The sequence below is a fragment of the Geospiza fortis genome, unplaced genomic scaffold, assembly GCF_000277835.1.
Source record: "Geospiza fortis unplaced genomic scaffold, GeoFor_1.0 scaffold23, whole genome shotgun sequence".
NCBI classification, from domain to species: Eukaryota; Metazoa; Chordata; class Aves; order Passeriformes; family Thraupidae; genus Geospiza; species Geospiza fortis.
Genome location: NW_005054303.1, coordinates 4,080,653 through 4,092,750, shown reverse-complemented (window position 1 = coordinate 4,092,750; position 12,098 = coordinate 4,080,653). Strand labels below are relative to the sequence as shown.

The window sequence follows — 12,098 nt, the reverse complement described above, 5'->3', positions numbered from 1 at the left end:
GGATGATAACTGTGAGGTGCAGACTAACTTGTTTCCTGTGTTTTGCATGTACATCTGGGTAGGACAAAATATTAAGATCTTAAATTGCAGGAAGAAAGATTTAGATTAGGCACTTGGGGAATCTTAATGATGGTAAAGGAGAGAACGAATGAGGTAGACTTTAAAAAGATTGTAGGCTCTCCATTTGGTGGCCTTTGAAGCAGGATATTGGAGCAGCTGGCATAGATATGAATAGATTCATAGATATGGACATGTGGTGACAGGACAAAGAGGGAACTAAAAGAAAGTAGTTTTAGATAGGATATTAGGAAAAAAATCTTTACTCTGAGATTGGCAAGGCACAGGAACAGGTTACCCAGAGAAGTTACAAATGTCTCATCCCTGGAAGTGTTCAAGGCTAGGCTGGATGGAAGTCTGAGCAACCTGGTCTAGTGAAAGATGTCCCTGCCCATGACCGAAGGGCTGGAACTGGATTAACTTTGAGGTCCCTTCCAATCCAAACCATTCTATGACTCTATCATCCTTTGGGTCAGGAATTGGATGAGGCCAAACCTTAGGGTTTATCCCAGTCCTCTCATTCTTTAATTTCACAATCTTTCCTAGCCTTTAAATGATATTTCTGAATAACTGAAATACCATTTCAATAGGTCTTAGTAAGATTCAGCCCTACAAACCTCTGTCATGTCTAAACTGGCAGGATTTGTTTGGCTTTACTGTAACCTGGAAGTTACAATTGATTGCTCAGGAGCTGTGACCTGGATGTCTCATCTCTGTACATACACATATCTACGAACTACTGTAAAAATAAATTATACTTCAGCCCTTAGCCCCGAAATTCAAGCCTAGTTACAGACAGTCGGATTGAAACCATGTGCAATTCATTGAACAGTATTAATGAAGTCTTGGCTTGTGTTTGACTCTAAGCACATGAATAATTTCATCACTATCCAACAGAGCACTTCAGCCTATGCTTAAGTTTCACTGATGTTGATTACTCACATGCTCAAAGTGAAGCACATGCTGAAGTGATAAAGACTGCATATGGCAAAGACTATATAGGTAGTTGTCATAAAGTGGGTATTTAGGCAGACTTCAGTGCAGGTGGCAAGGGATTAAGATAGCTATACATCAAAAATAGCCTTATAACAAACACTTTTATAGTGTAGGTGCCTTATTAAATATAAGGCTCATTCTTGAGCAATACATGGCTGTTTCTGGGCATGTTTAAAATATTTAGCAAGTTTTTGAACATAAAAATGTTTGGAGTGAATCTTCAAAGAGTTTTTGACATTGTTCTGTTCTTAAAAGTGAGGATCTACACTGCTCAGGGCAACTTTTAGGCAAGATAACCAAAAGTGATAATATGGTAATTAATTTTTTTCTATTTTTTTAAAGGGGGAGTCTGGGGAGAGTCTTTGAGGGCTGTAAGATATATATATATATATATATAGGTATGCATATATGAACATTCATGAATCAGTCAGAGATTAGTAGCTGGGTAGCCTACAGTCAATTTTGCTGTTGTGCTGAGGTCTCCTGAAGAGGAGCCCTAAGGAACATAAAAGCTAAACAAAACAAACAAGGGAGAGAAGGCCTATGGCTGCTAGCATATAAATCTTAGATCACTAGTAGCACTAATTTTGTCATTTTGAAAGAAAACTAAAAAGGTGGGGACTTACTTTCCCCTCTTGAATTTCATGGAGGTGAAGTTTTGGAGTGCAAAACAAACCAAAATATCTTAGTTCCATGTAACATGTAATAGCAAGCATCCAGCCAGCTGCCATTTTGAGGGTAATTTTTTTAATCAGCCATTTCAGTTTTAGGTTGGCCTTGATCCTCATCCTGCTCAGGGATTTTCCTTCTTACGTATGTGCCTCTTCTGAAGTAAACATGTTGCTGTTGTTGTCGCCTAATACACAGCTGCTTTCTTCCCCCTGTCAGTTCTTGAGCTAAGCAAAGAGAATGCATGCACATACACAGACACTCAGGCACTTTATTTTTTTAAAGAAAAAAAGGCCACAACAAAAAAAGAGTGCATGCTGTGACTTTAAAAATGAAAGAATTGAACAGCTGTGGGTAATAAATCGATTAATTAGAGTGGATAAAGTGAAGGTGAAGGGTGCAGAGCACTCTTTAATTTGAAGATATATGACCTTGTAAGATGCTGCACTTCATTTGCTATTAGATCACACTTCGGAAGGGGCTTTATTAAAATCTATTCTAGGGTGAGCTGAGGTAAAACATATTGTTCAAAAAAGCTTTTGACAGAGTATGTTATATACTTTAGTCTGCTTCAGTGATTTCTGTCACTTTTTATACTACACATGTTGCTGTGCAAGAAAAGTTAAAGGTCTAGACATTTTCATAATATTTCTGTAAGAAAGAGAAATTTAAATATTTGAAGTAATAATGGGAGCATTTACAGTTGCTTTGGCTACAAAGCTGACATAAAACTTCCTAACTGCTTCAGTGCTGTGTAGATTTTTAAATGATAATGTATCAGTTTCTTTCCATGTTTGTATGTGGCTTTCATTAATGTCAATAGCAGTTACAGGCACTTTTTTCCAAGCCAAGGGCAGTTCCCAAACTTGGTTTTTTCCCCATAGTGATTGTTAGAAATTAATCAAAGCAACTGTGTCTGGCCCATACAGACACAGAGTGTGGGGCCAGGGCGTGGGGGCCACATCAGCCAGGCAGAAATGTCTACTGTATTGTGAACATTTTTTATTGGCTGTGAGGAGACAGCTTCAGTGAAATCAGGGTTTGAAGCTGCTATCCACAGCAATAGCCCTGCTAAATCAATAAGTGCATGAATATTTGCACCACATTTATCACCTACCTTTGTAAATATGTCTCAATCTGATACGTGCTTTTTCCTTTATGCTGTTATGGATGCATTTTTGTTGATAAGATTAAATAAACTGACAGGCTGATAAGTAGGCAGATAATCTTCTAGCCTCCTTGTCTAAGGTTTTGTAGGTTTTGCTAGCAGCAGTCATTCCTGTAACAGCCAGAAGAGGGGAATTGAATCAGCTTCTCTTGATGTGCCCAAGTTCAAATGTTTGTTTTTTGTTTTTTGGGATTTTTTTGGTCTGCTATGAGTCATTCCTCTTTACAAGGTAGTTTTGATAATATGTTTCTGTTTTCTTTATAAACACTTTAATTTTCAAGCTCATGTAACAGGCTTTTGGGAATGGCAGAGCCCCTTCTAGAAAGTGTCTGTTAGCTCAGCTCTGGATTTGAGCTCCCGTGGAGGGGTGGAATCAGGCATTGCTTGTGTCCTGGGTCCATCATGGGACAGAAAGGAAGCTTGGTTCAAGTATTGAGCTTTCAGGAAGTTTGGTGCCTTTATGTTCAATGTGGCCATTCCTAGACAAGACATGTGCTATCATAAACAAACAAGCAAGTAAGGAATTAATTTTTGATTTTCCAAAATGGTCAGTTTTTTTCAGGAAACCTCCCACTCATTTAAAAACAAACAACAAAACAAATCCTGGATCATGATTTTCAAGTTGACACATATTTATGAATTTATCAGAGTCTTGAAGAGGCATTGAAAAAAGGAGGGGGGCAGGGAGGGAAGTGCTTTTTGCAGATACCACATAGTTTACATTGTGCCCAGGACAGGAATTTTCTAGCTAGCAAAATTATGACTGTGATGCAGACTTGTCCACACCTGTCCTTTATGTAAAGCTGAATCAAGGTTAAAGGAATGCTTTCCACCTTTATGCAGTTGTTCCAAGAGGCTAGAAAAGCAAACAGAACAGTGTTTTTGGCTCTGGTGAGCATTTCTGCATTGGAGGGCAGGCTCAGGCTCAGAAATTCTTGGGACCCGGTTCAAGCATGGCCCGACATTTGTTACTGTTAATTGCAACTGTGCTGTCGGCTTTGATTACTGGATGTTTCATTTGAGTGGCTTCTTGGTGTTTTGGCAAAAAGAACGTCAAAGTGGTTTATGCAAGGGTATGTTTTCCAAGCTCCTGTTGACTTGAATAGGACTTTTGTGGCTAAATAGCTACATAATATTTTAAAAATGGAAGTGCTGGCATGACTTAAGCATGTATAAATTAAATTCAGCAAGATCTCAGGAGACTGATGCATGAAGTATATAAAATGAGAAAGTGAAAATGACACTGAAGGTCCTTACAGGTGCCTTGTAAAACCTACCACACCACATTTTTCTTGGTTTTTGTCTGTAGTCATAAATCCCTTGAAACAAATTCCTTTTTGTGGAATAAACACATGAAAGGATTTGGATCCTTACACATAATAAAAGAAGGTTTTATTTGCAAATTAGAGGATGTAAACGTATATAGCACAAATGCGTATGTGTGATATTTGTCATACATGTTAAGTGAATAAGTGCGGTGAGTAAATGTGCTGTTCAACAATTTATATCAGTCAATACGTTGCAATTAAATCCTTCTTTCAGAAATGCCAAGGAGGAAGTGTGTTAACAAAATAAAGTGAATGCCAACTGTATTTAAATGTTCTCCGCTGTATTATTTTTTAAGTGTTCTTTCTGTTTTTTCTTTTATAGGTAAAGATGAGCCTTCAAGCTATATTTGCACAACATGCAAGCAGCCTTTTAATAGCGCTTGGTTCTTGCTTCAGCATGCCCAGAACACACATGGATTCCGCATCTACCTGGAAACAAGCCCTTCAAACAGTTCCCTTACTCCACGCATCACCATCCCTCCTCCTCTGGGACCGGAGACTGTTGCACAGTCCCCGCTGATGAATTTTCTTGGAGACAACAACCCTTTCAACCTTTTGCGCATGACAGGACCCATCCTGCGTGAACACCCTGGCTTTGGTGAGGGTCGGCTCCCAAACACGCCTCCGCTGTTCAGCCCACCGCCTCGTCATCATCTGGATCCACATCGCCTTAGTGCCGAAGAAATGGGGTTAGTTGCCCAGCATCCCAGTGCCTTTGACAGAGTTATGCGTTTAAACCCCATGGCAATTGAGTCCCCAGCGATGGATTTCTCCAGAAGGCTTCGAGAGCTGGCAGGAAACAGTTCCACCCCTCCGCCAGTCTCACCCAGTCGCACCAACCCTATGCATCGTCTGTTGAATCCTTTCCAGCCGAGCCCTAAATCACCTTTTTTGAGCACCCCGCCACTGCCCCCCATGCCCCCCAGCAGCACTACGCCTCCCCAGCCTCAGGCCAAGAGCAAGTCCTGTGAATTTTGTGGGAAAACATTCAAGTTCCAGAGTAATCTTATTGTGCACCGGCGCAGTCACACAGGAGAAAAACCCTACAAGTGTCAGCTCTGTGACCATGCTTGCTCCCAGGCCAGCAAGCTAAAACGCCACATGAAAACGCATATGCATAAAGCTGGCTCCATGACGGGAAGGTCAGATGATGGACTGTCCACCACTAGTTCCCCTGAGCCAGGCACAAGTGAGCTCACTGGAGAGGGACTGAAATCCAGTGAGGCAGATTTCAGGAATGAGAGCGATCCTTCCCTCGGCCATGACAACGAAGAAGAGGAAGAGGAGGAGGAGGAGGAAGAGGAGCTTGAAAATGAGAGCCGACCAGAGTCGAGCTTTAGTATGGACTCAGAGCTGAGTCGTAACCGAGAAAACGGCTCCAAGTCGCTGCCAGATGAGAAATCCCTCGTCCTGGGAAAAGTCATTGAGAATGTAAGTCTAGGTGCCATTCAGCAATATAACGACATGTTAGCTGAGAAGCAGAAGAGGAGTAGCTTCATGAAAAGGTCCTCTGACCAGCGAGACTTGTGTCCTCGAGACCTCTGTCAGAGAGATCCGGGTGACGAAGACTCAGTGGTAGGAGAGCTGGACCGCACTGAGGAAGGTACGGTCAATGGAAGAAACTTTGGCCCGGGTGAACCCTTCCCAAACTTGTTCCCCCGCAAGCCAACACCTATCACGAGCCCCAGTTTAAACAATTCCTCTAAAAGAATAAAGGTAGAGAAAGATTTGGACTTGCCACCAGCAACGATAATACCTTCCGAAAACGTTTACTCCCAGTGGCTGGTAGGGTATGCAGCATCGCGGCACTTCATGAAGGATCCGTTCCTCGGATTCACAGACTCCCGACAATCCCCCTTCGCGACCTCCTCCGAGCACTCATCGGAGAACGGGAGCCTGCGTTTCTCCACTCCGCCGGGGGACATGCTGGACGGGGGGCTCTCAGGGCGCAGCGGCACGCCCAGCGGAGGCAGCACCCCCCACATCAGCGGACCCGGCCCCGGGCGACCCAGCTCGAAGGAAGGACGCAGGAGCGATACATGTGAGTACTGTGGCAAGGTCTTTAAGAACTGCAGCAATTTGACGGTTCACCGTCGGAGCCACACTGGAGAGCGGCCTTACAAATGCGAGCTCTGCAACTATGCATGTGCCCAGAGCAGTAAGCTGACGCGCCATATGAAAACGCATGGCCAGATAGGGAAGGAGGTCTACCGCTGCGACATTTGCCAGATGCCCTTCAGTGTTTACAGCACCCTGGAGAAACACATGAAAAAGTGGCATGGACCCCACCTCCGCTAGGTTAAATTTCAGGGGTCTAGGTAACATTTTATTTGTACAGTTTAACTATTGTCAACTGAGAAAAGATGACCTAACTTGCCTCCGTAAACATAACTTAGCATAACTATGGTAAGGTGCCAGACTTTGGCACTTAAATATAACCTGTGTCTACAAAGTTCTATTAAACCCGAGGGTTGATTAAGGCAGTAAAAATTGTGGAGCCTTTTAACTGTGCAATAATTTCTGTATTTATTGGGTTTTTGTAATTTTTTGGCATGTGCAGGTACTTTTTTTATTCTTTCTGTTTAAATTTCTTTAAAAATTTTGTTGGGTATCCCTTTTTAATTTTACCCAGTTGTAGCCTGAGATTACTTGCATTGTAGGAGAGAAACATATCTTTTAAAATTATAATTTTTGGGCCGCTGCTTTGTTGAAATTTAAGCTAAGTGTGTGTAATTTCTTGTGAGGAAGCCAGCATTTGAACTGAAATCTCTCTTTTTTCTTTTTTCTTTTTTCCCTCTTTCTTTCTTTCTTTCTTTTCCTTCCTTCCTTCCTTCCTTCCTTCCTTCCTTCCTTCCTTCCTTCCTTCCTTCCTTCCTTCCTTCCTTCCTTCCTTCCTTCCTTCCTTCCTTCCTTCCTTCCTTCCTTCCTTCCTTCCTTCCTTCCTTCCTTCCTTCCTTCCTTCCTTCCTTCCTTCCTTCCTTCCTTCCTTCCTTCCTTCCTTCCTTCCTTCCTTCCTTCCTTCCTTCCTTCCTTCCTTCCTTCCTTCCTTCCTTCCTTCCTTCCTTCCTTCCTTCCTTCCTTCCTTCCTTCCTTCCTTCCTTCCTTCCTTCCTTCCTTCCTTCCTTCCTTCCTTCCTTCCTTCCTTCCTTCCTTCCTTCCTTCCTTCCTTCCTTCCTTCCTTCCTTCCTTCCTTCCTTCCTTTTTTTCTTTCCCCTTAGATAACCTTGAAGATTAGGGAAAACAAAATTGTACAGCGGATAACAATCTTTAAAATTAGCACTTTCTTTTGAAATTGGATCAAATACGTAGCACTGACAATGTCGCTGAAGATAGAGGCCTTTTCTAGATGAATTTCAGCACTAAAGTTATGGCAACAAAAAAGACAGATGCAGAAGGCTGCTACACTCAAAACCCAGAAACATTCTTAATTGTGCATTACTATAGGATAGTTTCTTCTTGTTAAAAGCTATGGCAACATAATGATGCCAGTTTGTCACTTTCTGGAGTGTTTTTCCCTCCCTCTTCCCCTCCTGTGACTCTTCCAAGAGACAATAAAAGTACATCTTGAGCATTTTAATATTATTTTCAAACCTCAGAGGAGCCAAATGCCATAATTTTTTTTTTGAAATCACAAAATCATAAATTTGAATTTAGGACATCTACTTTAGTACATATTTGCTGTAGTTGATTACTAAAAGGTAGGAAAGTGTGAATTTCTCGATGAAAAGCCTCAACTCAGGCATTTGGTTTATGAATAGAAATATTAGAACTATCTTAGATGCTGTACAGTGATGTTATTATAAAGAAGGGAAAAATAAATTCTGCTTGATTTACCTGTCTTGGCAAGATTCTGCTCCTGCTGAAGTTGGTAAGATTTTTTCCAACTTAATGAAGAACAGAATGGAATTGTATTCAGATAAAAGCATTACGACAGAGAAAAATTAAAGCAAAGAAAAATGCACCTGCTCTACTTTCAAATTCCAAATTTTTAAAAGCCTTTTTCAACTAATATTAGCAAACAGTAGACAATTATGGTTAGAGATTTTAATTATGTTGACCCGCACTTTAAATCTTTTGTTTGTGGTTAAGAGAAAAATGGCTTCTCAACAAGAAATTACATCATATTCTACTTGGCCCAAAGGTGGGTTAAACTGTAAAGGAACAGCTGAGATTAAGTGTCAGTGTTGCTAAGCATGGCATTCACAATACTGGCACTATAAAGAAAAATAAATAAAAATAATTTATTGGACAGTTTTTCTACTGCCATTCAATTTGACGTGAGTGCCTTGAAAACTGATCTTCCTATTTGAGTCTCTTGAGACAAATGCAAAATGTTTTTGTGAAATGGAAAGACTTTTAAAAAAAAAAAGTAAAACAAGAAAAGTACATTCTTTAGAAAAAAAAAAGAGCCACATTTACTTAAAAAAAATAAAAATTACTGGTTGAAGATAGTGGACATGAAAATGCCATAAGACCCAATCAAATGAAGATGTATACCCAGCACAACTTCGGACATACATTAGCTGAATTATTCTCAGCCTTTTTTTTTTTTCAGGACAACGCTGCTTAGGAAATGGAATGGAAATGATTTACTGCTGAATTAAAACTCAAATGACACAAATTACAAGTTGCTATCATTGAATGAGAAAAAACAATTCAGGAACAACGGCTAATTTTTTTTTAAAAGTTAAATTTAGTGCACTCTGTCTTAAAATACGTTTACAGTATTGAATACATACAAGGGTAAAAAAGAAATTGTGTGTATGTGTGTTTGAGCAATCTTTTTTTTTTTCAAAGTTTGCTTAATAGGTTATTAAAAAAATGCCATAATGGCCATGTGTATATTGTTTTCTTTTGGTGACGGGGTTTTAGTATATATTATATATATTAAAATTTCTTGATTACTGTAAAAGTGGACCAGTATTTGTAATAATGGAGAATGCCTGGGCATTTTACAAAACCAGAAAGAAAAAAAAAAAATCTTTTTTCCTTGAAAATGTTGCAGTAAAATTTAAATGGTGGGTCTATAAATTTGTTCTTGTCACTGTAACTGTAAAGTCTTGAGTTTTAGTAAATTTTTTTCTGCCTTGGGTGTTGAATTTTTATTTCAAAAATGTATAGAATCTTGTATTCGGGGATTAAAAGGTGATTGCTACACCATGTAGAAAAAGTATGTAGAAAAAAGTGCTTAATATTGTTATTGCTTTGCAGAAAAAAAAATCACGTTTCTGACCTGTACCTATTTTTCTCTTTTTTTCTCCCCTTTTCCCCTTCCCTTCCCCTTCTGGAATGGATATTGATATTGGTTGATTCATATGATGTAGGCACTTGCTGTATTTTTACTGAAGCTTGTAATTTTTTAACTGTACGCTTGTCCTTTTAAAGGGATTTAATGTACCTTTTTGTTAGTGAATTTGGAAATAAAAATAAAAACAAACAAACAGGCTGCCATAATATATTTTTTTAATTTGGCAGGATAAAATATTGCAAAAATAAAAAAAAATTTGTATGTGAAGTCCTTATTGTACAGGAAAAAAGGGGGTTGTTAGACGACCTTTGAGTAAAAGAAACAAAACAAAATAATTAAGTGCTTTTTTATTTTACTTTTTTTTCCTTGTTGTTGTTCACAAATAATTTTAGTTGTATATATATTTTTTTGTCAGAAATGGCCTACAAAAAAGTGCTGTTCCCACAGGGCTCTAAATAACTTCAAAGTTGCCTGGACCCCTTGCATCAAGGTTTTACCAGGTATGGTTGAACCAGGCTGGATGGATATTGCCTATTTGTGTGAAAAGAAATTCCGTTCCTGGAAAGGTGTCTGGGGTGAAATCCCACAGCTTCCCTGCAGATTTGAGAGAGAGAGAGGAGATTTCTTCCCCTCCTTCCAAACAAGATGTCCAATGCATCTTCCCTCTCCTGGCCAATCCCCACTCATTGCTCCTCATACCCTGCCACTGCCCTCTGGAAGAAAGTCTTTTTATAGCAAAAAGTGAGAGCTGCTGCATCACTTTGACATAAAATGGTGAAATGGCCTGCTGTTGGTACAGCTGAAATCGGGTTGAAGTAAAATTAGTCCAGGCACAGCCCTCCTCTTCCCTGTCAGAACAGGATCGACTCCGTGTACAGGTCTTGCCAGTCCATGTTATTAGCTGCTTTGCTGCTGTTCACTTCTAATTGTACATTCCATAAATTTCTGAATGTTTGAGGGACTGGGATGAAATCCTGTACCTTTTGATGTCTCTCTTCTTTGCAGTTATTTTTCTCTCTCTCTCTCTCACACTCTCTCCCTTTTGGGTCGAGGGGAAGACGTGGCCGAAGAGGCACTAATGATTTAGTGAAGGGGAGGAGAAAATGATCACCGCTCTTGCAGAAAATAATGGTAAAACTTAAAACAAAAACAAGAAAAAAATATATTGCCATGCCAAATTATTCTGCTTTCGTTGGTGCAGAACCACTGGAGCAATTGCAGAGGCATGGGTGTGACAGTAGGGAGAATTTGGTCCACCTTATCAGATAGATATATGCCCTCCTGTCTTGAATGTCGCACCCTTAAGTCTTCTGGACAAATTCTGTATCTCAATTAAACTGATATAAATCAGGAATTATTCGTCACTCTTAGTCCTGGATTATTCCGGCATAATTGAGGTTGGAATGTGGTCCCTTAAAGGTACATTTTCACTTTTTGGTGAAAATTCAGATCTCTGGCTTTTGTATAAATCCAGTCATGCGACAGAACTCAGAAGAATCTCTTGGACTTGCATCAGTGCAACGAAGATCAGAAGTTAACTGCACATTTGCAGTCCATAATTAATTGATTTAAGAAAGAATTTCACTTTTCATTTTATTGTAAGTTGTTCAGGAGTTTCAGTCTCATTGTCGTTTTTAATTATCCAGGATAGCTAACACCAGCAGTTGTCTAATTTTGTGACTTAGATCACTGAAACTAACAATAAGTCACCCAAAAGCACAAGGGTTGTGTTTCTGCAGACTGTAGTGATACTGAAATGGCCCTCCTTTTCTTCTTGCTTAGAAGAGCCGTAGTTTACTAGGCCATAAGCACAATATAACATGGACATAGCTAGAATGCTGCCTCTTTTCACACTTTTAGTTTTAAAGTTTTTAAAGATTGAATTTATTATTTTCATTGTGTGTAGTCTTGCTGCCATTGAAGTCCAGAACAAAACTCCAGTTGACTCCCTGGCAACAGGACAGGTGCAGAAACCTGGTTTTGGAAAGAAAAATAGAAATTTTTAAGGAAAGGCTCAAAAAAAATCAGCATTTCATCCCAGTCCTATGTAAAAGACAGTCCAAGGTTTTGTTTATCACAGGCAAACTCATTTTTATGGTGCTCTTTGTATTTTAGAACTGCAAAGCAAAGTAACATTGATTTAAGTTGTTTGCATTTGTACCGGCAAGGCAAAATATTTTTATTACCTTTTTCTATTACTTATTGTATGAGCTTTTGTTGTTTACTTGGAGGTTTTGTCTTTTACTACAAGTTTGGAACTATTTATTATTGCTTGGTATTTGTGCTCTGTTTAAAAAACAAGAGCACTTTTTTTTTTATTATGGATAAAATGTTGAGATGGCTGGAGGTCATTTCAATATGGCTTAGTGAAATATTTATTGTTCCTTTTATTCTCTGTACAAGATTTTTGGCCTCTTTTTTTCCCCTTATTGTCACAATGTTGAGTTCAGCATGTGTCTACCATTTCATTTGTACGCTCGTTCAAAACAACGTTTGTTCCAGTTTCAAGTTATAAAAATAAATTGGACATTTGACTTGATCTCCAAATCTTGTCTTTCCTGTTTTTGTGACACTGAGGGGTGGGAAGGGGAAAAAGAAGGGAGCAAGGGGTTGAAGCCTCAGTACAGATGAT

At 39.5% G+C, this 12,098-nt stretch overlaps 1 protein-coding gene across 4 annotated transcripts in view; it reads left to right on the top strand.

Moving 5' to 3' along the window:
- Positions 1-7,028, top strand: part of BCL11B (BAF chromatin remodeling complex subunit BCL11B) — a 90,996-nt gene extending 83,968 nt beyond the window's left edge. For all 4 annotated transcript variants that reach the window (XM_005417875.2, XM_005417873.2, XM_005417874.3 and 1 more), the window contains one exon: positions 4,541-7,028. In XM_005417875.2, the coding sequence (XP_005417932.1) occupies positions 4,541-6,516 (1,976 nt within the window). In that variant the 3' untranslated portion in view covers positions 6,517-7,028. The remainder of the gene's footprint in view (positions 1-4,540) is intronic.
- Positions 7,029-12,098: the final 5,070 nt, after the last annotated feature.